The sequence below is a fragment of the Pteropus alecto genome, unplaced genomic scaffold (assembly GCF_000325575.1).
Source record: "Pteropus alecto unplaced genomic scaffold, ASM32557v1 scaffold88, whole genome shotgun sequence".
Classification (NCBI taxonomy): domain Eukaryota; kingdom Metazoa; phylum Chordata; class Mammalia; order Chiroptera; family Pteropodidae; genus Pteropus; species Pteropus alecto.
In genome coordinates, this window is record NW_006494611.1 from 12,519,698 (window position 1) to 12,546,941 (window position 27,244).

The 27,244-nt window shown below is 35.5% G+C and overlaps 2 protein-coding genes across 2 annotated transcripts in view; one reads left to right on the forward strand and one right to left on the reverse strand.

The window, feature by feature from the left end:
* The window catches only part of CC2D2B (coiled-coil and C2 domain containing 2B), a 77,292-nt gene extending 50,526 nt beyond the window's left edge, over positions 1 to 26,766 (reverse strand). The window contains exons 1-14 of the mRNA XM_025042347.1: positions 26,639 to 26,766; positions 22,091 to 22,155; positions 20,396 to 20,459; positions 19,019 to 19,095; positions 18,618 to 18,681; positions 17,702 to 17,796; positions 13,682 to 13,880; positions 12,927 to 13,063; positions 12,698 to 12,826; positions 9,721 to 9,930; positions 8,056 to 8,153; positions 4,969 to 5,109; positions 2,081 to 2,189; positions 1,764 to 1,882 (exon numbers count right to left, since the gene is read on the reverse strand). Of these exons, the coding sequence (XP_024898115.1) occupies positions 1,764 to 1,882; positions 2,081 to 2,189; positions 4,969 to 5,109; positions 8,056 to 8,153; positions 9,721 to 9,930; positions 12,698 to 12,826; positions 12,927 to 13,063; positions 13,682 to 13,880; positions 17,702 to 17,796; positions 18,618 to 18,681; positions 19,019 to 19,095; positions 20,396 to 20,459; positions 22,091 to 22,132 (1,484 nt within the window). The 5' untranslated portion in view covers positions 22,133 to 22,155; positions 26,639 to 26,766. The remainder of the gene's footprint in view (positions 1 to 1,763; positions 1,883 to 2,080; positions 2,190 to 4,968; positions 5,110 to 8,055; positions 8,154 to 9,720; positions 9,931 to 12,697; positions 12,827 to 12,926; positions 13,064 to 13,681; positions 13,881 to 17,701; positions 17,797 to 18,617; positions 18,682 to 19,018; positions 19,096 to 20,395; positions 20,460 to 22,090; positions 22,156 to 26,638) is intronic.
* The window catches only part of LOC102890387, a 36,017-nt gene continuing 35,226 nt past the window's right edge, over positions 26,454 to 27,244 (forward strand). Inside the window, exon 1 of the mRNA XM_015599867.2 lies at positions 26,454 to 27,148. Within this exon, the coding sequence (XP_015455353.1) occupies positions 26,454 to 27,148 (695 nt within the window). The remainder of the gene's footprint in view (positions 27,149 to 27,244) is intronic.

Below are 27,244 nucleotides of genomic sequence, written 5' to 3' on the forward strand. Positions count from 1 at the left end.
CTTTCTCCAAGGCATTTTTTCACGAAACCCAAAGATTAGAAAGGCAAGACAGAGAGGTTATTCCCTGAGGCTTCTATAAAAACACTTGTTGGGAAAATCAATTGATCCCTTGAGTGATATGAAATGCCTAAAAAGAGTCTTCCATCCATCCATTCGTTTATTCAACCAATACTTACCGAATATCATTTTAGCTGCAAGGGAACTGACCTAATGATGTTTAAGACTTGATCTACTTTTTCAGCAGGGAGAAGCCAGGTGGAAGATAAGCTGTGGTTGAAACATAAAATCCTTTTCTGTTCTCCACCCTAATCATCCTGTAGGCTTATGATCCCTTGCTCTCATATAAGCCACCTTCTCAGAGGGTTCAGAAACAAAAGACTACTTATTTTTCCTACCTCTCTGTTGGCTTCTTCTAACCATCTTCCCAATTACCTTTAGAGAAATGTCTTAGTAATATTTGCCCTTCACATTACCCTCTGAAATTAGTTTTAACAATGAGTTCATGAACTGATGATAAAAATCTGTTAATTTAGGATTATAGTTATCTTCAGGAAATTTTTTTCCTTCACCTGTAAAATCTTTTTATTCTTTAATCCCTGTATTCCTTTCATCTCTATCTTCAACATCAGTATATTATTCTTTTCTAGAGAGTCAATTCTTATTAAACTGGACAGTTTAAATGGATGATGACAGCAATAGCTTCAAAAGATATAAAGTATATTTCCTTTTGCCTTGACTTCCACTAGGTTTTAATCTAGGCTTTCCAGCACAAATATCTTCATCCTTCTCTTTCTCCTCTTTACTTCTAACATCCATTTTATGGCTCCTGCTCTCTTATTCTCATTTAGGTGGCTCTTTTGTATGAGTGTCTTACATAATAAATTATCTCAGGCCCCTTTTGGAAGTAGGTGTAGGACAAATAAAGCATCGCCTCACTGCTGCACTTCTCTGGTCAGAAAGAGGGTAGAGATAATTGTGCCTTTGTGTCTGCTAGTCTCCATGTTCATTTTTAAATGTAACTATCCATTCATTCGTTTAATGTAAATGAATATTTATTGGGCACCCACTATCTTCCAACACTGTGCTAAATGATGCACGTTCACAATATTCAAAGGTGAAGTGGTATAGAGAGTCCCACAGGACAGAGACATTGAAAAGTTAGACCTAGTTCAGCGCTTTAAGTTGACATACCCTCTTTAAGGGAGATGAGATCCATATGCCTAAAAGTGAGAGAAATGGGGATCTGTATGATACTAGGAGTAGAAAGAAAAATACTATAGTCCGAGGAAGAAGTCACGGTGGGAAGGAAAGAAGTTTGTGTCAAAGTAGAAAATTGCCCAAAGTGGGCTCCCAATATAGGATACAGTGTTTTATGAAAGCAAGGGGGTCCATTAACAAACAAGAGAGACCATATAACTTTATTTTTTATAGTGGCTTTATATCCCACCTTTATATGTGAACTAAAATTACTGCCATAGCCAAACAAAAAACAATCGTCAAACCAAACCAGTTTATGTACTGCCTCTTTGATGAATTAGAGATGTGACCCTGGGTAACTTAATCTTCCGTAAGTATAAACTTTCCCATCTTTAAGATGAGGAAAATACCATAAAGTTATGGTAGCAATTAAATGTGCAAATGCATTTAAAAAACTTAGCAAAGTGTTTGGCATATGGTACTCACTCAAGAAATCTAACATTATTACTAAAAACAATACAAGTAATAGACTATATATAAGAGAAATAATTCTGTAAAATGCTTACAGAGAACACTTAGATAAGTTTGTTAATTCTGTGTTGAAAGAAAGTTGTGGCATCAAAGTAATTGGTTTTATTTTTTCAATATCTGTTTCTTCAAGTTCTGAAGCTAAATATGAGAGGCTCTAGAAACCAAAAAAATAAATATATAATTAACCATGTAAGTTCATTGCTTAGGACAATTATTCTTAAAACTAAACATTTATTTCTTGTATATCTGTCATTCTGTTAGGTAGTTGTTACGAATACCAAGATTTCCTATTCCACCTAACAATTTAATACTACAACTAGTTGAGTTGAATATTATATTACAACATAAATACCTCCTGTTTTTCCCCAGTCTTATATACTTTTCCTTCAGTTTTCTTTTCAGTCTCAGACGTTTCTGACAGTTCTTCTCGTTTTTGTTCATCGCATTTATTCATTTTTATCCTAATTAATAATAAATAGAATTACTTACAGCAAAAATAATGGAAGTATTGGAAAGTTGTAATTCTGGTGATGGTTGCACAATTCTCTATATAACACAACTGTACGCATTAAATGGGTGAACTATAAGGTATGTGAATTATAGCTTTTCTTATAGTGTTTTTAAATATATGCTTTTCGCCTTCTGAAATAAAATATATTGACTTTAGTGTGAATATTATCTGTATGGACTTGAGGCCAGACTACCTGTGTTGAAAACTCAGACCCATTACTGGCACTGAATTTGGGCGTTACTTAAGTATTATACGCCTTACTTTTCTCATCTGAAAATTGTGTTGTTATGAGGATTATATGCACTAATTCATGTAAAATACTTAGTCTTGTGCTTGAAGTATGACAAACATTCAATAAAAAATGTTTTTCTTTGATTCAGGGTAATCAATACAAACATCGATTAACTTATTGTTCTTTAACACAATGGCTCTCAAACTTTGTCACATGTTAAAATCACAAATTGACATCCAGACCAGACCTGGTATCAACTAAATCGGAATAGTGATTTTTAAAACTCCCCCAGGTTATTTCAGTGTATACTAAGAGAACAGGTACTTTACAACCTAGAATCCCTTTTGGGGGAGATTACTGAAGCAATGATCTTGGGTCCACAGCTTTCTCCTTGGTATTCAGCAGCTCTGGGAAATGCTGAAGGTCCTAATGTTATACTAAATGTTATAGATTTTCCTGCTTGTATAGCTTACATTTTATCTTTTTAAAAATCTAACAGTTATCTACTTCCAGGTAGGTGCCTAACAGAGAACACAGATGAAGACAATATACAGGAATCTGGGTTCTCTGTGCTATTTACCAGTGCTGTGGTTTGGGTTCAGTAGCCAAAAAAACACCTACTTGCCTAGCCAGTTTCTTTGAGTTTAATGCTGTGCTGCTAATTTTTTACAAGAAGAGTTTATGGCCTGAACGAGAAGAATGGGCCGTATCTTCAACTTCTTGCTGTATCATTCTGCCACCATCACCTCATGAAACTTGCTCTAGCTGAGATCAATAACCTCCATGTGGGGAAATCCAATGAACATGTTTAGTCTTGGACTTAACTGATATTTCTGAAGCATGAAGCATTGTTAACCATTCCTTCCCACCTAAAATACTCCCTTTACTTTGCCTCTGGGGCAAAACACTCTAACTGGTGCTTCTCTGTCCCTCCTCTGGTTTCTCCTCCTTTACCAAGCCATTCAAAGTAGTTTCTCAAACCATTCATCCAGCTGCTAATTCAATTATTTTATTTAGGGATACCTCAAAGGCTTATCAAATTCAATATACTCAAAACCAAATATATGAAGAAAAGATAACCTGAGATCAGGTCTAGGTCCCAGGCCTTCTTGTCATAAGTACTGCCTTTCCTGTAGGCCTGGCTACAAGCTTATTCAATTAGGCTTCCAAGGACCATGTTTGCTGTGAGGTCACTAGTGGTAAACTTGGCCAGAAAATAAGAGTTCTCAGGAACATTTTCAAACATACACCTTTCCTAGTAGATCACAATGACATTTTAATTGCTTGAACTAAATGCCCCAATTTAGGGTAGCTGGGGCTAGCCCTGCTGGAGCCAACCTGGTCATTGACACTGTGGGATTCAGTTCAGAAGTCTACCGAAGCAAGCTGGAGAGGCAAACCCAAACCAAAGTCCACCAGGAAAGCTGAATGTTAAAGGTCAGGAAGAACAAATTCAAAGGACCTCAGGTGAAATTGGAGTTTAGAGTAGTGAAAATAAAGTAGGTAGTAAGCAGGCAATATTGGTCCAGAGGTACTCCCGTGAAGAAGCTTATGGCATCTGTGACTCTCCTTTTCTGTTCAGGGATTCATAAAGCATGGTGTATCAGATTGGTTTAAAGGATCAGAGGCAAGTCAGCAAGTTTACATGAATTTAAGAGTCTAAGATAAACAAAAGTTCCATGCTGGTTTAGGTTTAGAAACTGTCAGAAGCACTTTCATTAAAAACCACTGTGGCAGGAAAAAAAATCTACAAAGGAAACATCTGTCTTGCCTAAAATTACACTAATCTTTTATAGTTTTGAAAAATAAAAGACCCGGGAACAATGGGTTGTGAGGAGGGAACCAGTTATTTCACAGTGGGTTCACAAACAGCTTCAGTGAGTAACAAATAGTTTTTAATTGTAACTATCTCCTCCACTAGACATATTTTTATGATTTATGTTTCACTTAGGAGTATGATTGCTGGGTCTATGTTTAACTTTTATAAGAAAGTGCCAAACTGTTTACAAAGTCACTGTACAATTTTGCAATTTTGTCAGTGTATTTTTTTTCTTTTGTTTTGGATTTAGCCATTCTTACAGGTGTGTAGTGTATCCCATTGCCAAACTGTTTACAAAGTCACTGTACAATTTTGCAATTTTGTCAGTGTATTTTTTTTCTTTTGTTTTGGATTTAGCCATTCTTACAGGTGTGTAGTGCATCCCATTGTGGTTTTTACATTTCTCTATTGACATAAAATAATGCTGAGCATATTTTCATGTGTTCATTTGCCATCTATATATCTTCTTTAGTGAAGTGTCTATTCAAATATTTTGCCCATTTTTAATTGAGTTGTCTTAAGTTATAAGAATTGTTTATATAGTCAAGACACAAGTCCTTTGTTGGCTACATCATATGGTCATCTAGCTTCGTGACTTTCTTCCAGTTACTGTGAATTCCCAGTTATTCATGGTGGTTCTGCAAGAGAGCTATAAGAACATATAGAGCAGCCACTCACCTCTGAAACTGTAACTTTATCGGGGTACTTGTAAACCCTTGTTTTTGTCGAAGGGATTTTATCTGTTTCCAAGTCCGTAATATACTGTGTAGTAAGGAGAAGTCCTTTTCCCTTTCTAAGTCATAGAGTTGTTTTGTATTACTGCAACAATGGTAGATAAAAATATATATTGGCAGATTAGAAATATTTAAGTCATTAAAAATGGCCTGGAAGAATGTGTTAACTAATTCTTCTGGACCCCCACCTCATGATATATATTTTTTTCATTTTACCCACACCTTGATATAGAGACTGAAATTTTGTGATTCATTCCTTTATGACATAAGATTTTTCACTATGCAAAATTGCTCTGCTCAAATCCATGTATTTCCAGATTTTCTTGACATTCTGCAATATATTTATTATACTATTCGGATTAACAATTAGAACCATTGCTTCAAATTTAGAGGTAGTTTTTCTGATGAGGCAGTGAGCACATTATTTAGATACTAACGTAATATATTGTTTTAATATATCTTTTAACACCTATTTCTACAGTGATCTCCTATTAGACTTTCCAATTAAGATGAAATTGGCTTTATCTTCTGCCTTCGGCACTCCATGAAGCCATTTAAATGATAGCTCGTGGTTACCTGGTGTTTTAAAAAGCTAGCTTTACCTCTCTTCTAATTTTTAGGATTTCTCCTTTCACCTTGTTTTGGGCTTATGCAGATTCCTTACCTTTCTGCCATTTCAGCAATGTGTTTAAAGATAACATTTGTATTTTATCATACACTTTGAGCTGTTTCCATTAGAAGGGCCATTCGGGGAATCTAGTCTACCACACTGCTAGAAATAGAAGCTTATTGTCATTCATTAATTCATTCAGAAAATATTTATTGAGTGCTTACTACATGCGAGGCATTGTGCCGGTCAATGGCGGATGCAAAGGCAAAAGACATGCTCTCTGGGTTAAAGCTGATAGACATGTAAATTAACCAATACAATAAAATGTTATAGGTGTTATGGCAGAAATCTACAGAAACTAGAGCGGGCGTGAATAAGAAAATGGTAGGCAACAATAAAGAAAGACTTCACAGAGCATGTGATACTGAATTCAAATCAATTAACACACAATAGCTATCTATTATGTGGCAGGAAATATTTTAGGATCTGGTAACTAATATCCCAGAGGAAAAAAAGACAGAATACAAATGTGGTGAATATTATGGAAGGGGAAATATATAAAAGCTATGTGAGTATAAAAAGAGAATTTAATCTACTCTAATAAGCAAAGTAAGAGCCTATCTGAGAAAGTAACATTAAATTGAATAAAATGTATATGTTGACTATTAGAAAATCATAAAAGAACCTTCTAAAAAAAAGAGACACTAAAATATATATATTACACATATATACACATATATACACACACACACACACACACACACACATACACACACACATACACACATATATATTCATATTATAGAGCACAGCCCATTTATACATTTATAGCACTGGACTATAAAGTTCCAAGACAGAGAACCCTAATATGAGGCTGGAGAGGTCAGCAGGAGTCAAAATGATGCAGGGCCTTACAGATTATACTAAAGCCATTAAATTCTATTTTAAAGGTAACAGAAATCCACTAATGTAGTTTTATTTATTTAGAAAAAAATCACTTTGGTTCCAATATAGAGCATGGTTTAAAGAGAGATCATTTAGGAGACTATTTGAGTAGTCAGGTTACAAGTACCTGAAACAAAGTGGAATCAGTAGGAATGGTTATTGATTGGATGTGAGGGATGACAGAAGGGGTAAGGAGAGGGGTCACAAATAACATAGATTTCTTTCCTGCATCCCAGGTGATTGTGGGTACTAGGCATCTAGTATAGGGTTATTAAAGGCTGAATACATATGTGCCATTCTTAGTTAATAGTATTTCTTGAGCACATCTTTTCTAATAAAAACATTGGTTTTCAAATGTCCACAAACTTCTCTTTGCAGCATTTCAACACTGAAATTTTTTTCTGAGTGTAAGTCTATTACACTGCTTTTATTCTGCTTTAATAAATGCAATGATCCCTTCAGAGACCCTCCCATACACACATAGTAGTAGACCCCTATCCATCACCATTGGACCCCATCTAAAGCCTACTTTTCTTTTTCCTTTATTAAAGTTTACTTGTTCTGTGTTCATTATGCCCATGTCTGCTCTTTGCCTTCAATTTTAATTAGCCTTACAAATAGTTTGTTTTGTAAATACTGATGGCTTCTATCCATTCATTCCACTAATATTTATTGAACACTATGTGCCAGTCCTTGTGCAAAGTATGTCAACCTTCTCAAGCAATATTGTTTATATTTAATTATATTATTCTAGGACACCAATTATTTAAATCAACTGTTGCCTCTAGTGGTTAAGAGTTGTAGAACGGTGTCAGACAATGGGCAAGGAGTCAGGGAAATTCTTTAATCATCAAATCACTCTCATAGACAATTGTTATATCTGTGTGCTTAGAGGAAATTTCTACTCAATAAGTACCTCACAGTGAGCTTTTCAGCTATTGCAGATTCCTTATCTTTTATCTCGAAATCATTTTTCCAGTTATTTCATACTTTCCTAATTTCTCTTCTTGACTAGTCCATAAGCCAATAGTTCCCAACTTGTAGACTATGCTTTTTTTTCCCCAGGGGTCCTTAAATCTATTTGCTCTTTGAGTATTGTCTTTAGACTAAATTAATAGCATATCTTGTACATATGTATATGTAGACTAATTCTCAAATATATACAAACACTTGAGATAATTAATAATCCAAGCCAATTGAAAGGTATTAGTAAACTCATAGTTTTTAATCAATATGCTTTTTAAAAAAATCTATGGATATTAAAACTATAACTACTTTCATGTAATACTTCTGTGAAATATTTTTACACACAAAAAAATGGGTCTTAAGGAAAGGTTTGAACCATTTCTGTAAATGCCTAAATATTAAGGATCTTGTCTTTTTCTTATTTTACATTTTCCATAGCAAGTATAGCACTCTGTCTAAAGAATTTACTTAATAAATGCTTGATGAATACATGAATGGCCCCAAACATACCTTATCTGCCAATAATAATCTTGTAAAGATTTTCTGGCAAGCTGGCTTATTTCCAAATTATCATTTGCTAATTCGGTAGCATGTGTCAGTGCTTTCAGCTACAACAAAGAAAAGAGATTTTTTTTGGTACATTTCATTCATCTGTTACCATCCCTCCAATTCACCTGTAGGGTCTAGCTGTGGGCAGTATAATGCAATCACAATAAAAATGGTAATAGATTTTTAAAAAGGAAGTTGACAAGCTAATTTAAGGTTTGTATGGAAGACCAAATCTATAAGAGTATCCAAAAGCATTCTAGAAAAAACACTAAGGAGGCACTTGTACTACATCATAATTAAATATAGTCATTAAAATAGGGCAGGGCTAGACAAAGATGTCAGTGGAAGAGATAGTTCTTAACCAAATGTATGTAAATATATAAAGTTGGTTTAGGATAAAGGCAGAATTTTAAATTAGTAGGAAAATTATGGTGTTTGGACATTAGGCTAACCTTTTGGGAGAAACTGAGCTGGAGTTTGACCTCATAAGACACACTTATAAAGACTAGGTAGAATTAAAGGATATATATACCATATGTGTGTGTATACACATACATACATACATACATACATACATATATATACACACACACATATATATATTATGATTAGAAGAATATAGAGATATCATCATAATTTGGGTCTGTCAGATACTATTGGTTGTCCTTATAAGATCATTTTTCTTGATTGGTATAACCCCAGTTTTGCTCAATTGTTCAATCTTCTTCCATGTGTTTCAGAAGTAACCCTGATTAGTCCAGCAATTTGTAGCAATTTCATTCTTCTGGTTTAGGCATGTGATATAATTCTCGCCAATGAGACATGTGGGAAAATAGGCTGAGGAGTAGCGGAAAGGTTAGAGAAGGTTCCCAAAGTGAAACAATATACTGCATATTGTGTGTCATATATAGATACCCATAGAACAGCCAATAAGTTAGTTTCCATGAGAGGATTAACCAAGTCAACTTGCTGACATGAAGATTAAAAGATAAAAAAGCTTGGGTTGTTGATGATATTGTTGAGCCACTAAGTTAATCAACCCTACAGTTGCCCTAACTTGGGATTTTTGATACAGGAGGTAAAACCTTTTCCATATTGTTTAAAACAATTGAGAGAGTGTTTTCTGTGAAATGCAACCAAAGGTACACTGACTGATACACCTGGGGTAGAGAAGGTCCAAGGAAGCTTAGGAAGCAAAAAACAAAACCTAAAATCCACAAGGAAAAAGACTGACAAATTTGAACTTATAAAATTTTAAATATTTGCCAAGGGATATAAAAAATGACATTAAAAAGCAAGTAACAGAATGAGATAGCCATATGACACTATTAAATAGTAATCATTTCAAATACTCTTCCTGAGTCATAGGACCAAGAATATCAGTGATTAGTAAACCATTTATAAGTGCTAAATATCCTGCAGAGTATCTTGGAGGCTCCCTCCCTGGCCAGTCAATTCCTACAGTTTCTTTTCAGAAAAACTGAAATCAACCATTGTTGTAATTGGTTGAATATTTAAAGTGCTAAAGAAAAATGTTCCATGATAATTTGCTCTGTACAAAGAAGTCTGTTTACTCTTTCAACAATAAGTGTTCAGCCTAATAAAAGAAATGAAAGCCATTCTCACCTTTTCCAAAAGCAGCCGAGGTAAATTCTGTTGCTGCCTGTCCTGAAAACACTCATAAAGTTGGAGCAGCCTAGCACATAATACTTGTTCTTGATTGAAGAGAGGATGATGGCTAAATTGCAAACCCACAATGTTGAGATCTAACTGGTACATTTCCCTTTGACCTTCTATTTTGTTCCTAATAGAGCTTTCTAGATTAGATTTCACTGCCTTTTAAAGAAAAATATGTACACAAAGTTATTACGATTTTATTTCTTTTAAAATTACAGGTAAAAGTTAACATGTTGATTTTAAGAAAATGAAGAGATACAGAAATGCAAAAAATAATTTGATCCTTCTTCCTTGAAGTTGATTGTGGCCCTTGATATCATATATTTATGATAGCATTTTAATTATCTTGCTATAAATTATTGTCACCTACCTTACCATTGTGTGCTGGTAGAGATTGGACTTCCAAATTGTAAGTACCAAATAATTTACTGTAGGACTGCTATAATAGTGTTTAGAACTGTTAAGTCAATAGTTCAACTACATGACGGTATAATAGTCATCTGTGGGCCAGAGCTAAATGATAAACACTTATTAAAACATTGTTCTGAAGTGACTATGTTGGTAATCCCCTGGAAAATTCCCTGGAGAAGGCTGGACCTTCTAAGCAAACACTATAAGGAGACCATCTTTCTTTATCCATGAGACTGTTTCCATTTAGATACCAGATTGCCCCTAAATTAATTGAAGTCTGTAGGCCTTAGATTGTATGTAAAATAATTCAGCTGTTTTAGTACACTACTTTGAATGTAAGCATATATGTTTGAATATGCATGTGACTGGTTTTTAGTGATGCAATTTAAGACAGTTAGTAGGTTACTTAGCAAGTATAGCCTAACTCAAGAATGCCTAGCCACTCCCAATAAGAGCCATGGCTGCATCCACCAGAGCACAAGCCCTCTTTCTGGATCAGTCTGGTGTAATCTGATAGGCCCTCCAACCTGTGCCATTGCTATTATACCTGCTGTTTGTTATACTGAAACAATTGCTGTCCCACCCCTGATCTGGTGTGGCAGATCCAGTGCTTCTCAAGGACTGTAGGTCACCAGCATGATGCTTGCATCTCTCTTCCCTACTCTCTCCTGAGCTAGGAATCATCCCTTTTCCTCACTGGGTTGGAGGGGAAGCAAGAGAACAGCCATAAAGCTTCTTTTGTTTGTTTTATTCTTACCTTGTCTCTATTTTCTACATATGGGCCACCTCAGAGGGGAAAACCTGTTCTTGATTCCAACTATAAGATTTAGTTAATTGGTAGTAAATTGATCAGGCTAACCACCAAGGAAATAAACAGTTTCAGTTTTAAACAACTAAATTACAAATGAAATCTTGGAAATTAAAGTTGCTAAGCTAGAGATGCCTGTCTTGTTAAGCAGATTCAGCACTAGTCAAATAATGCTGCTTTCTTTGTTTCTATTGGAGTGACCCAAGCCTCTGACCTTGGTCCTGTCCTATTCAGTACCTATTGATGATAGTGGTACTCAGACGCTAGAGAAAGGTAACTGAGATGGTGGAATACTTAACAACAGTCAAAAGGAATGAGTTTAGACAGGAGAGCAAAAGCTAAAGATGGAAATGACTGCAGTCTTCAAATATGTGAAGAGCTGTCCCGTAACTATAGTACTTTATGAGTTCCTCATGACCAAACGAAGCCAAATGAATAGTAGTGATCCAGGAGGCACATTTTAATTCAACACACAATAAACAAAACTGGCCATTATTGGAATGAACTCTCTTGGGAAGTGGTAAGCTCCCTGACACTGATTATAAGCAGCAGTTGGCTAAGGGGATTAAGTAACTTCTAGAACTAGGTAACATGTTAGAAAAAAAAGCACGAAGATCTAAGCAACAATAAATCAAAGGCCAGATAAAAGCACAAAAAATTCTAAGCTTATGGCCTGTGTAAAATTGCAGTAAATGTATAAAAGGTGTGCCAGAAGAGGGAGCAAAGGGCATAGTCAAATAGGCAAAAACTAGTCAGCAAATAACAAGCAAATAAGAGCTGGGGGTAGTAGAGGCACAATGGGGTATTTAAAGCACCTGATAGAGGCAACAGCAAAGAGAGGACTTTGATACTCAGGCAGCCATTATCTCTCCTTCGGTTGCCCTTATATTTATGGTGGTAAAAAACTCCAAATGAGCATTACCTCCAAGGCTGGCTGGGCAGAGTGAAAAATGTGAAGATATAAGGGAAAAGCAGGCAGAGGCATTTGTCTAACACCATTTCCAGAACATAACTTGTTAAGAATACTACAGAATGAATACTAAATATTCAGTTTAGATGCTTGGTGAAGTGACATACATTTATCCCCAACTCTAAAAGTCCATTAAATTCTGAAATTGTACTTGGATGATGCACTGGAGGTAAAATTTACTTGTTCAGTCCAGTGGTTTCCAATTTGAGATTCCAGATGTTTACAATGGTTAATCTGGATGATGGTTAATATTTCTCCAAAAATTGTATATTTTTCATTGACTTGTTATCATCCCTTTGTCCATTCATTCATGTATTCACTTAACAAACTCATTGTTTCGAGGACCTCTCTTCTCAAGAGCAATCATCTCTGAAAATTGTTCAAATATCTGTGCTATATCTTGAGTAAAATAAAAATAATCCTATGTCCTGCTATTTAGAGATATTAACATATATGTATGCACTTATCCATTCTTTGATAAATGCATTCATTCATTACCTATTTTTATAAAATTAGGATCACATATAATTTTTCTTTGTTTTTCACTTCACATTTTATTTTGAGCATTTCCTCAAATCATTATATATCCCTCAAACATAATTTTAATGGCTATAACATTTTAGTTTTGCCATTATATTACTAGACTATTTTTAAAACGTGAACACCATGAAAACATAAGTTATAATTGATATTACAAGAATTCTAACAATAATTACAAACAAATTGTTGGTGGTTACCTTCCTGTATATGGTCTTTAGTGCTGGATTTACAGATTCCTTGTTCATGTTTAGTCTGAAATTCCAAGAATGTCTAATAGGTGAAGGTAATGACATTATTTCAGCTCTTTCTTCAAACCAACACATTCCCTATTAAAATATTTAAGAAACACAGTAATTAAATATTTCATTGAAAACAAATATCACATATTATCAGTGAGTGGTTTACCTTGTCAGCTGGTGCACTTGCCTCTTCTAGTTTAAGCAGGCGATTTTCCATTTTGCTGCAGGTCTTTTTATATATTTCTGGCTTTCTCTGAATATAGAATCCCTCATCTTCTAAAATGCGGGGCATCATATCTTTTGGCAGTTTACGCTGGTTGACCACTTAATAACAAAACCTATATATTACTTTAAAGTCTGAAATAGTAAACTGGTATTGACCAAACAAGAAGCAAAGAGAACTATCATATACCCTACCATAAAGGTCTAGCAGAAAGTCTAAATATGTATTTACACACACGCACGCGCGCACACGCACACACACACACACACACACACAAATGAATGAGTTCTTTTAACCAATTCTCTCAAACTCAGAAAAGGAAAGAAGAACAAATACAGAAATACAGAGGACAATTTGGTGACTGCCACAAGGGAGGGGGGTGAAAGGCGGACTAGGAGAAAGGGGTGAAGGGCTAAAGAAGTACAAATTAGTAGTTGATACATGGTCACGGGGATGGGGAGCACGGCACAGGAAATTCAGTCAGCATTAATATAATGGCTAGGTGGAGAGCCAGCGGAAAGAAAGAGCAACTAGGGGGATCTTTTTATAAACTATATAAATCTCTAACCAATGTACTGTATACTTAAAATTAATAATAAAATTTTAAAAATTCTATAATTCTAGATCAGTACTTTTTATTTATCCAGCATACAAAGAAGGTATTATCCTTTAATATGATTCATTAACGACTTGAATACTTTATTGTAAAAGAATTTTACCTGGAGAACTACTTGGCACAAAAATATTTGCCTGTTGTTTTTTTATTTGTTCTTCATCATCTTCATACTCAGCAGCTTTTATTTCAAGTAAATCTGGAAAAATGACTTCTTCCATACAATCTTCATCTTGGCCTTCAGCAAAATTTTGCAAATTATCACCAAGTGAAAAATGTTTGGGGTAACTATCATTTAATGACCTCTGTTAAATACCAAAATAAATAAATAAGTAAATAGCATACATGCTTGTTTCCAATACTTAATACACATATAAATGAAATGTACTTAAACTTTGCTGTGAATTGTCTTTCTGTTCTATGCTACCCAGTTCAAGGTCAAACTGAAACTGTGTTATAATGAAATTTCACTGAATACAGAGGAACTCACTTAAGGCTTAATATTACACAATATGTAATTCTCATTGAAAGACTACTGAAATAGAATTGTAATTCAAGCCCCTTTTTTCTTATTGAAAATGTTTTGAGATATTGGATTATGATATTTCAACCTCTGAGAATTCATAGGGTAAGGCAAAGTTCAGAGATATCAGGCCATGTGGTCTTAAACCCAGTTTTTGTTTTTGTTTTAACAATTCACAATGCAGTAGTACCTAAAGTGACTATAGAGTAGTCATACTGTTTTCTGGATGGTATTTAAGGGAAAAAAGAAAGAAAAGTAAAGATTCAACATAGAAGTCTATGGCAGAGTGATTATAGTACAATTCTAAAATATGTTATATGTAAAAATTATGAATAATCTGAATATAGGTATTAAAATAGATATATTACTAAATATAAAAATGCATATCATCATCAGAAATTTTATGAGTCTCTTCACATACAAAAAAAATCAACAATTTATTTTGGATGACTATTATCTAATTTGAAATCCACATATATTGAAAGAAAGGAGACAGAGAGTGTGTGAGTCTTACAAATAAAAATTCCTCAATTTTCAAAAACATACATTTAGGATAAATAATTAAACAAAAATAATTAATCGCAGAATTCCTTTGAATAGAGAATCTTACACTGCCCTTGATCAGCATTGACAAAATTAAGTAACATAGTTAAGCATCACCTAGGTTAATATCGAGCCATCCCATCATTACACCATCTCCTATCCCTGTTATGAAATCAAAAAAATATTTTATAACCAGAAATCTTTATGGTATCTTTTTCAGAATTCAAACAAGGTATGGCACTGACATCTAAAAGTAAGATTTGGGGGATCCCCACATAGGGGATCTCTCTGAAAATTCCAATCGTAGACAAAGAGGGGTTCTTTGTTCCAGCTGAAGCTCCTATTATCAATCCTCCTGTACGGCACCCCTGGTGTGGGCCAGAGCTTTCAACTTGTCCTTAGAGCTAAAGTTTGCTCTGATGGCTGAGTATGTCAGCCTCTCATCTTGGATCCCAGGCTTTTTCTTCAAGACTGTATAGGTCTCCTTATGAACCCTACTCTATTCAATTTACCTATATTTTCAGACTAAATCCCAACTAATATAAGCCCCATCTGACCAACTATTCCTCACTTAATCTGAGTCAAGCTGCTATCCCAGATCACTTTCTTGGTCTTTACTATGCAGTGCACAGCAGAGCAGTGTCTGCTGTTAGTTTGTTGTGTGACAGGGAGTAGAGGTCAGAAAGCATCCAATCAACTCCCAGTGATTACTCCTGAGCATGGTATGGTAAAAAAGAGATCATCCTCTCATCTCACAGGGATACGCCTTGTCGACTGTGGTGTGGTAAGCAGAACTGTCTGAAAGTAATACTGGACTTCACTCTGGGTCGCCCAGACAACATATTTGTGACCAGGACTCCCTTTCCTCCCAGTAGGAAGGGGCCACAGTCAAATTCAGCCTCCCACAAAACAGTAGCTTTCTCCACCCTGTGATGAGGACAGTAGTTTCCTATGGGTCCCAGTCACCAGGTGCAGGGCAGATGGCTTTTCCAAACAACTCGAAACAACCTGCATCCAAACCGGGACTTCCTCATGCCCAAGTAGCCTATGTCTCCCACTGACCTAATTTCTCTCATGCCTGCCCTGTAAGAAGGAAAAGCAGCCCAAACCACAGTGCCTGATCCTTGTGTACTCTACTCGGTGGACCTTTTTGTTTTCCCAAAAAGCTCTGGGAAAACCCATATTGTCAGACTCCAGGATGTTGAGTGACCTAGCAGAGCATGCACATGTTTGATACCCATTTAATATTTGTGCAGATATTCACTGAGTGCCTTATATGTTCCACGAAGAAATTAAATAAATAGATATAGAAGTACATGCTAGGTGGTCGGTATTATTAAAAAAAAAGCAAGCAAGGGGATAGAGAATGCTGGGATGGGTGGGTTGGGGTACTATTTTAGATAGGATTGTCAGGCACAGTATCTTTAATAATGTGCCATTTGAACACAGACTCAAGGTAGTGAGGGAGACAGCGTGAGGATAAGAAAGGAGCTTTCCAGACAGATAAATGGTTCAAAGACTCTGAGGCAAGAGCATGCTGTGAGGAATAGGAAGGAGACTAATGTAGCTGGTGTTGGGCAGGAGAAGGGGAAAGTAGTAAAAAAGTGAGGTGAGAGAGGTACCAAAGGGGCCAGGTTATGTAGCTCTTGGAGGACCTTACAAGGGCTTTAGCTTTTGAATTAGATAAGGAAACCATTAGAAAGAATAAGCAAAAGAAAGGTCTATGTTAGATTTCAACAGGATTGCCCTGACTACTGTATGGCATAGAAAACAGACTGTTGGTGCAATAGTGAAAACAGAGGGAGACTATGGCAATAATCCAGATGATCCAGATGATGGTTGTGGTGGCTTATACTGGGGCTGTACACTGGAGGTGGTGAAAAGTAGATCAGATTCTGGACTACTTGAAGAATTTGTGATGAATTGGATATGAGGCCTATGAGTAAAAGAGGACGCAAAGATGACACCAAGGTTTGTCTGAGTAACTGGGAAAACGGAATTGGCATCCTATGAATCTATTTACGTAAAAGTTTGTGTGTGTGCCTGTAGTGGTAGAGAAAGGTATGAAAAACAATAATAGTGGTTTATCTTGGGGCAATGGGATATCACATGACTTTTCTTTTTCATGGTTTTCTGTGTTGTTTTTATAATGTATCCATTTTGTTTAAATATTTAAAAAGTTGAGCCCTTTCGTGGAAACAACAACAACAACAACAACAACAACAACAACAAAAGGAATGAAAGAACTGGAGCAAGATGTTCAGAGAGGGGAATGGAAGGCAAATGGTGGCCCAAGAGCAACTCCAAAAGAGGACCTGAGGGATTTGGAAATGACTAAGAAATGTCAGGAGAGAGAAAGGATTCAGGAGTAGGAGGTACTGGGAGAGGTGGCCCAAGGAAACCGTAAGAGATTTGAAGGTAGAGAGGAAGTGGAGAAGAATACAGGGAACTTGGGCAGAGAGGGTGTCCAATGAGAGAGACTGACCAGTCAGGAGGAGATGGGGAAAGACTAATGAGACTGACTAGCACTGAAAGGAAGGACAACCAGGAGATAACAGGAGGGGCTGAGGAGTTTGATAGGAACTAGGAAGAAGTGAAAGAAACTGGAAGGCTCTGGGATTGGACGAGGAAGCATGAAGAATCAGGACTCTACGGAGAGTAATAGAGATTATGAAGAACAACGTGGAGCACTTGGAGAGGAGGAGGAAACAACGAAAGGAAAACACAGGCTTTGGAGCTGACAGCCTATATGTCCCCGCTCCATCAGTGTTTATCCCTCTGTACTTGTGTCCTCACTTGTAAAACAGATGATAATAATGCCTGCTTCACAGGGTTACTATGCGAATTGAAAGATACAATCCACATTAAAAATTTAGTATATCATTGGGCATTCAGTAAGTACTCAATAAATGCTGGGAATTATAATTAACAGGTTCTCAATTCAAAGAGAAGAAGGTGGCTCAATAATAAAAATTTTATCTCCCATCCAAGTATTTCCTTCTTTGCCTTCAATAAAGTTATTTTTCCTGAGAATGTGGGAGGAAGGGGAACAAATCCAACCTGCTCTGAAGACCAGCCAAAAACTGAGTCTTCTTCACCACTCAGAGTGAAAAACGAAAGACCTGCATCCAATGAGACCTCGGTCTGTGGGTTAAACAATGGTAAATCAACATTCAGTGTTGAAATGAACACTTTTTCTGCTTATAAGTAAAATACTTTTTTGTAATATGGTAAATAGTAACTGTTATTCATGAGTGAGGAGCAGCAGGAGAGACAATATCGAGTTATATTTGAGTCTAGTTCATGAATTCGTTTGTTTTATTTTGTTTTGTTTTTAAGGTTCTGATAACTGCAATAAAAAACAGAATATTGAATTCGAATCTTCTCCATCTTCCCCAAATATCTCTTTACTCTAGAGTATTAAGAGCATTACCTTACAGTTTCAAAATGTGGGCTCTGGGAAAATTCTCTTTTTCCCTCCCTGTTTTCAGGTGCTCTCACATACGTGTATGCTCACACATAAGTACCACTCCATCCCCCTACAATCTTTTATGGAGTAGGAGGTAATTAAAAGTATTAAAAGTGACACATTCCTAGTTATAAACTTGTGGATTAATAAGCTCTCATTTTTCAATATTATAAGTCTGAATCTTTGAAATGTAAAGCACTTATGACTTCTTTCTCACACATTAAAATGAACTGTTTTTAGGAAGGTTTGAGAGAGAAATTAATTCTATAAGAAAAAGTAAAAGTAAAACTCAGTGATTAGGGGGTCAAACAATTTAAAAATACATAACATACAAAAGCTTGTCTTATCTCCTACTTGTGTCTAGCTGTCTAAAATTGATTATTGTGTTGATTGCATACTCTGTAAATTTACTAAAAATCACTGAATCATATACTTAAAATGGATGAATTTTTGCTATATAAAGTATACCTCAATAAAGTTGTTTTTAAAAGTAAAAAAAGTTATTCACCTTAGACCATTGATATATCTTATCACCAATGAGCAGACGAGTGGATTTTTCACTTTGATTAATCTGAAACACAACATAAATAAATGGTACACAAAACTTAATCTTCAGAGATACAGACATAATTGTGCTCATAAGTCTTTTGTTCAAAATGGATAAAAATCAAGACTTCTCAGTGTTTTCCTTTAAAAAGTGTATACATATTTTCCCCTGAGATGTCATATATAGTTACCATGACCAAATCGATTAACTTTGCTTGGTTTTAGGTTTGAAAAAAATAAAAACATGGAAAAGAACTTGTAAGTTCTGGATTTTTCTCTTTTTTAACAAAGAAAAGTTTATTTGACACATGATGCATTTAAACGGTAAATTTGAAAACAGGAAAGAAAAAAATAAGCATTACCTTAGCATTCTTTAGCTTTTCTCTTACTTTGCCTCTCAACGTTTCTATTCTGTTTTGATTTTCTTCTGCATCTAAATCTATCAAGAAGCCAATATAATAGAGTTTGTGACACTTTATAATTAAATAGCGACAGCAACAGTACTTATTAAAATAGCTAAATTATATGTATTTTTAAGGATTATAAGGATTATGAAGACTGGGTCATTGCCTCATGAGAGCTTATAACCGAAGACAAATGGATGTCCTTTTTCCCTTTTCCATCTGGAACAAACACCTTCATATATAGTCAGGACTGAATTTTGTTTCTTTTTGTCACTTTTTCTCTACCCTCAACTATTGGCTAGAGTCCTTCGTAGAGAAAAAAACAAAAAAACAAAAAATAAAAAACCAAACAACCTTCAGAAAAGCAAAACTTTTATCTTTTTCCTTTTGGGAAAAATAACCATGAGAACAGTCATATTCTATATGACTGCTCTACAGAATATATAAATATCAAAGCCAGGTTGCTTCAACTTGATTAAACTGGAGGGAAAGGAATCTGAAAGGAAAAGAGGTTAGTCTCTTTTCAACTACTTATGTTAGTTTTGTAAAATTTGCTGATTCCTACTTCTGCCAGCTCTTAAAGGAATTGAAACAGTCCGGTAGGGTATAAAGAAGATTCCAGTTGTTGTGTGCACTTCCAGCCATTTGTTATTTTCTGCCCCACATGATCCACTAGATGGACTAAGAAAGACATGGGTTGCATAGTTGTAGGTACTGTATGAAATGGAGGAAACTTTTGGTCATTTTGCCTTGTATTTGTTTTTTTTCTTCTCTCTGCTTCTGAGTAAAGGTTGCATAAAGGATGGTGGAATTAAAGGATAAGTATAAAGCTAAATCACTGTAAGTCATGAGAATCTTCATTCTTAACTGCAGTATTCCTTAGCATAATTTAAAAATTACTAGTTGGTTTATACTCTATTCCCAGAACTTAGAATAGCAGGTGGCACATAGTAGGTGCTCAATAATTATACATGAACCAGGGATCAACCATTATTTCTGTATTTTTCTCCCTGAGATTTAAAGCTTCCTGAAGCAGGTTCTGTATCTATGCATCTTTATAGTCTAACACAGTCTCAAGCACTAGTGGATTCTCCCACGTTTGCAGAGAGAGCGAGAAAACAAAGTTTTAATAAACAAAAGACTTATTACATGTATAAACTTTACTAATTATTTCCTTATACTCTTCTTGTGTTATCTAGGAAGTTTAGTTTTTGCTTGAACTCATCTCTTAACAAACTTGTGTTCTCAGCTGAAATTCTAGGATAGGATTAGTCATTTATATCTCTTAAAAATAAAAACCAACAGTATCAGAGTTGTTGTATACTTATTGAAGACCTTTTTGGAGATGCTTGTCTACCGCATTTTCTTCTACTGCACTGTGTTCTGTCACTTCTGACATCTGCAAAAAAGTGGGGGAGGGTTACCTTGCATCTTTTTTTTGGCATTGAACATCTTTTCAAATGTCCACCAATCCTTTGAAAATCATCTCCTTTAAAATGCCAATTCATAGCCTTTGTCTGTTTTCTTAAATTTCATCTTTTTATCAATTGGTATGAGTTCTTTATATATGGTAGATTTTTAAATTAAGAAATTGCTTGATTTAATATTTTTAAAAAACCTTTTAATGATAAAATTCAGTGATTAGTTCTCAATGGTCATATATTGCCTATTTCATATATCTTTTAGAAGGGTCGAATGAGATCAGATATATGGAAATACTTTGAAACTCAACACTATATCAGTGTTAGTTATGACATGATTACTCTGTAGCATTTGATAAGGTTGGACACCTTTATTTTCTGAAAATTTTCTAAAACCTGTCCTCTACCCTCCTATTTCTCTGGCCTCTTAATCCTTTTTCCTTTAACAGTCACAATCCTCCTCATAGTTTAAATGTGGGCATACGCCAAGGCTTTAGAGAGGGCATATATTCCCATGGCTTTCTAAATCTTTTCCAACCCTGGCTGCTCTCTTGAATACCAGAAATCTAACTGCCTACTATTTCTAATTGAATATCCTACCATTATCAACATGTTAAAATTAGCATTTACTGGTTTTACAGTTTTTTAAACCTCAAGATCGTAAAATTAAACCATGCCAGCAATGTTAAATCCTTTTTTTAGAATGACATAAATGAGTTCGTTTTTTCATTTTAAGTTTAAGAAACAGAATAATAAAAGACTTCTTAAACAACTGTCCATGCTAACCAAACTACTGTGAAGATGAAATAAAAGGAGCAAGAAGAAAGAGCAGCTTTCCCGTCAGAGTAAGGACATGGATTTGTGTCAAAAGCCAAAGTAGGATATTCACATGATCCTAGCAAAGACATTATTATTACAATAAGAGCCTAGTCTACGAACTTTCTGAAAGAACTTCAAAATTCACCAGTGATTTCTATACCACACTTAAGAACTACTAAATAAGGTCAACATGAACTAAGATGTTCTGGTCTTATCAAACCTCTTTCAGTATCTTCTTCAACACAATTAAAAATACTTGATTCTACTCTTAACCAAGAGATAGTAACCCTTGCAGATGTGATGGAACATCAACCCTCACAAGTGAATGATAGAGGTCTCCCTTTAACTCCCATTAATCTTACCCAGCATTCCAAGGATTCATAACTTCCCCTCCTCCTCTAGAAGGCAGGAATAAAATATAAATTTTAATCGGAGTTACTTTAAGAGACATATCAGTCTTACATATGTTTCATTCACTCACTAAAGAAATAAAAACATTTTATTTTGAGCAAAGCAGGGAATGGATCGCTAGCTGGCTGAGAACAGATAAATAAATTGGTATTTAAGTAAGGGAATAAATAAATACATAAATAACTCATCTCTAATGCTCTTTATTACATAACTGACAGACAAAATAAGAGTATAATTCATCCCTAAGCTCTCTTATTGTTCATTTTTTTAACATATGAACTGTATAATTTATATCCAGAACCGAATATATCACGTTTCAGGATTATCCTACATTTATTTAGTATAATCAAAATCCTTATAAACTCCATTAATATCTTACTTTTTTTTTAATTTCTTCTTTTTTCTTTGAGCTCTTTTTCATGATGGCTCTTTCAGTCCCACTTTCTAAGCAAATAAGAAATATTTTTAAGAATGATACACTACTGAAAGAAAACAACTATTAAGATACTTGAGAAAAAGAATGTTATTTAAATTTTTTAATTTAACTGAAAACTGAAGTATGCTCTTACTTTTAGTATATAGTAGCTGATCACCTTTAGTATTTAACAGAAATTCTGGTTCTGCAATTAGACATGTAATAGAAGAGGTATAATTATTGAAAAAGAGAAGACAAAATTACCTTGTTTGTAGAGGACAGGTTTTTACATGTAGAAAAACAAAGATCAAAAAAAAGCTTCGACATAATTAGAAAGTTGTTAAGTGGCAGAATAAGAGAATATATATTAAAATTAATAGCTTCCCTATACGCTAATAGAAAAAGGTCACCTTCATAATAGCAATATAAAAACTTTTCAAAATTCCTAGGAATAACTTCTATCAAAATATGTGGGAACCCATCTAGGATCTAATTACACATAAAAGTATTCCCCAGAGGCAGGGAGATTGCTTAAAAGGCCATTATAACAGTCCTGATGAGAAATGCTAGAGATCTGAATCAAAAAATGGGAAGTGGGCTGGTGGGACTACAAATTGGTACAGCCACTAGGGAAAACAGTATGGAGGTTACTCGAAAAACTAAGAATTGATCTACCATATGATCCAGCAATCCCTCTACTGGGTATTTACCCCAAAGACTTGAAAATTCATATCTGTAAAGATATTTGCACACCAATGTTCATAGCAGCATTATTCACAGTGGCCAGGCCATGGAAGCAACCAAAGTGTCCTATGATAAATGATTGGCTAAAGAAGCTGTGGTACATATATACGATGGAACATTATTCAGCCATAAGAAAAGATGAAATACTGCCATTTGCAACAACATGGATGGATCTTGAAATAATCATACTAAGTGAAATAAGCCTGACAGAAAAAGTTGAAAATCACATGATATCACTTATATGTGGGATATAAACCTAAAAACAACAAATGAACAGAACAAACAAACAGAATCTCATGGACATGAACTATAGACTACTGGTTACCAGAGGGTAGGAGGTGGGGAAGGAAGGGGGAGGTAGACGGGGTAAAGGAGGTCAAATATGGGGGGAGGAGAAGGGTGAAGTAGGTAAAGGGGATCTAATACATGGTAGCTGAAGACTATATGGACTTTGGGTGGTAAACACACAATAGAGTATACAGATGTCAAATTATAATGTATACCTGAAAATTATATAATTGTATTAACCAATCTTACCCCAATAAACTTAATTTAAAAAAATGGAAATGGGAATGCAGGGTGGAGAAAGATTCGTTTATTACTAGAATTAGTAGAGTGATCACATTGTAAGATATAAAAATGTTAAATCACTATACTGTACACCTAAAATTAATATAACTAATATTGCATACCAACTATACTTAAGTTAAAAAGATAATCATATTTTATAATCCATTTATAATGCTATTAATGTATTTTCTAATAATAAACCATTCTTGAATTACAAAAAAGGGCAGAATTCACAAGATTTGGTGACCAATTAAATGTATAGGACAAAGTGAAGGAAAAATCAAGGACTCCTAGATTTTTGGCTTGAGTAACTGAGAGGTAGCCTCATTTGAGTATTGTCAAAGTAGGAAGGTAGCTAGGGTAGGGATCAATAAGCTGTTTTCTGCTGTTGCTTAAGGATGTTTAAGAGACATTCAGGTGAGAGATCTAGAAGGTGATTAAAATACTGAATAAAACAGAAGAGAATCATGTCTAAGTTAGCTAAATTCTTTGTTTAATCAGTAAAAAAAAAAAGGCATTTAAGAGATTGATTTAATTCCTCTTTAAAAGAACCAACATCTTTAAGATTCTTCCTACCAACAAAAAAAGATTACACACAACAGGAATAGGATGCTGGGAAAGAGAATTTTGAATGTACTTTCCATTCTGCAAGAACTTCTAAAAAGAACTTAAAATTAACACCTGGCTTTCTGATGCCTACACTTGTAAATTTTATCTGTTAAGCTTCGGAAAACATTATCCTATAGATAAATTATAATAAATTTCTATTGTAAAAGAAATTATTAGTTGAATGTTTATTTTACATACCTGAAGATATTTCTAACATAGTTCATTTATCAGTCCATAAATGATAAAAGATAATAAATGATTATAGACAAAATATGTAAAAGAAATTATTAGTTGAATGTTTATTTTACATACCTGAAGATATTTCTAACATAGTTCATTTATCAGTCCATAAATGATAAAAGATAATAAATGATTATAGACAAAATATTAGATAAAACTAAAGATGTGGATGAAAACTGCATTTGCTCTATTGAAAATCTCATGTGGAAGTAAGGAAAAATTATGGCTCAGATTTTTACCTTCTTACAACGATTCAACATTGTGTTAGAAAACTGGATTCAACAGTTAAACCCAATCTTCTCTTCAAGAATATTGCTAATTTACAATTTGTGCAGTTAAAGCTCTTTCTAAAAGACAAAGAAATTGAAGATTACCTATCTTTGTACCAGAGGACCTGGAAATACATAGTGAAAGCCTGAGAACTAAAGTCAAGTAGTTCATTCAGCATTTTCTGATCTGTAGCAAACAGGAGGCAATTTTATGTGTATAAGTGTTTGCCTCTTGCTTAGCATTTAGAAATCTCTAGGTTCTGCAAATTAATCCTTTATGCGGTTCCTTTATGACTATTGTGATTTCTCAAATGAAAATTCCTAAAGTCTACTTTATTTTGTTATAAATTTGATATTCAATCACCTTGATTACTTTGGTCACATGCCATTTGGTTTCAGGAGTGTTAGCATAATAAAATTACAGAAAAATCTCTAGTGTACAGAATGGTCACAAAATGCTTATTCTGGTATACAGTAATATTTCTTTGGTTGTGAGCTAACTAGAAATTTGTTTTTCCTTTCGTTTGCCTTCAGTTGCTGTTAGAAATCTTTCCAAATGTATTAATCCACTTTCTTTCCTTAGTAGAACTGAATTCAGTCCAAAAATCCAATTTTATCTTTATTTTAGTTCAATTGTTACATAGTATGATGAATCCTTTCTGAACTCCCTTAGAGCCGTGTTTCTCAAATCATGCTCTTCCAGACTTCTTTAAGTTGAATTAGGATGCTATGCCAAAAAAATGAGTCTCGTGCAAAGATATGATGAAATTAAGGCAATGGATAGCACTTTGTCAAAATCAAAATTTATTAAATATATAGCATCAGCTACCTTTTACTGGTACTAGAATATGGAAAATGTATAAAAAATTCTACAATTAGTTAAATGTGACATAGCATTATTTCAGTGTTTTACAAAAAGCATCATGACTTTCAGGTGTTCCATTACCTGACAAGTTTAAAAATTATTATCTTTAACTGTGATCTTATTTTCTAAAATAAAAACTAAGAACCAATGGCCTGACAAAAGATTTTCTGATCTATGAATTTATATATGTCAATTTAAACTAAATTAAAACTAAAGGCATTAAAAGTAAACCATCCACCATCTTAGTACTAAGCCCCAAACCATCATAACCTATTCCTGTAGGTGAAGAAAGATTTGGGTCAACTTCTCTTGAGATTTCTGGTACATAAAAGTTAAATAAATACCCAAACCGGTTACAGAAACTGTAGTATCCTTTGAAAGCTTACATCTAACACATACAATGAAATGTAATTTTGCTATTCATAATTACAGAATTTATAAAAATGTATTAATTTATAGAGCAACACCAGTCTTGAGGGCCAGAAACTGGACACAAGTAAACCCTGTAATGTCTTTTATTTAAACCTGAAGATCTCCTGTACTTATATAGTCTCTATCAGAAACTTAAAATAGAGGTCCTTTCTGAAAGCAAGTCCTGCTCATCACTCTCCAACCTAAATCTCCGAGTACAGCTCGATCAAATTCTTTATACTCCTTGCCACCTCTATCCTTTGATTTTTCCAACTCCTCCCCAATCTATAGCATTACACTTTTCAAAGCCTGATTCAAATCGCTTATCTTCCATGAAGTTTTTTTTCCCCTCCGACACTCTAGCTCTTCTATGACCTCCAACAGTACTTCGAATTCGTAATTTTTGTTCATTACATAGCATCCTGCAAGTTCACCTTTCTGCTCACTCTAAAATGAAGACGAAAGCTGGAGCACTCAACTAACCTCCACAAATCCTAGCAAGGTGCTCAGCACACAGTAGGCACTCAAATAATATGGTCCCGGATTTGATGCAAATCAAGCACTGCTCTCCAATGCTGTAAAATGGAGTGGTTCCCAGCCCTATTAATTCCCAAAGGAGATGACCAACGGGTCCACTAGGCTCTGGAGACTACAAGTCCCAGCGGCCCGTGCGGGTCTGGCCCAGGTTACCTGGGCCCCCTGCTGTTTTCGTCCACAATGCTGGGCTCCAACCAAACAAAAAACTGGAGAGTTTGACAGGGAAGGGAAGGGTCGGCGGCCTTCAACAGGCAATACGACATTCACCTGGATGGACAGTGCACTTTGCTTATGTCTGGGCGGCGAAGGCAAGACGCTCCATTTGCCACGGACTAGGAGAGATCACCAACGGACCCGCACCGCGCCTGACGCTCGTCCCTCGCCCCACACCCGCCTCCAGCCGCGCGCTCGCTCCTCCAGGCTTGACGTCAAGGCGGTCCAGGAGCATGCGCGGTGCGGGCCCCTCAGCCAGATGGTCCGAGCGTGCGCGGAGCGTGCGTCTTCGGGAATTTGTGCGCTCTCTGCTTACCCGCTGCCTGGGCTTGTGGCTCGAGTTGAAGCGCTAGAGTCCGTCACTTCCATCCTCGTCTGTCTAACGTGCCTGGCGGGAGCCCCTGGCTTTGATCACCCGCCACCTCGGTGTGTGCCAGTGGCCACAGCTGAGCTGCCCGGAGTTTGTTCTGGAAGAGGCCTGAGAGCGGAGCGGTGTGGCCTGGGTCGTTCCGAGCCGCGTCCTACCTCTCGCGTCATGGTGAAGAAGAATAGTATCCCCAACGGGTGAGTATCGTCGGTGAGCTCCCTGGCTGGCTCGGGTCCTCGGCGACGGTCGGAGCTGCCAGATAAGCAGATATTCCTGGAGGAGGATGCTCCTTA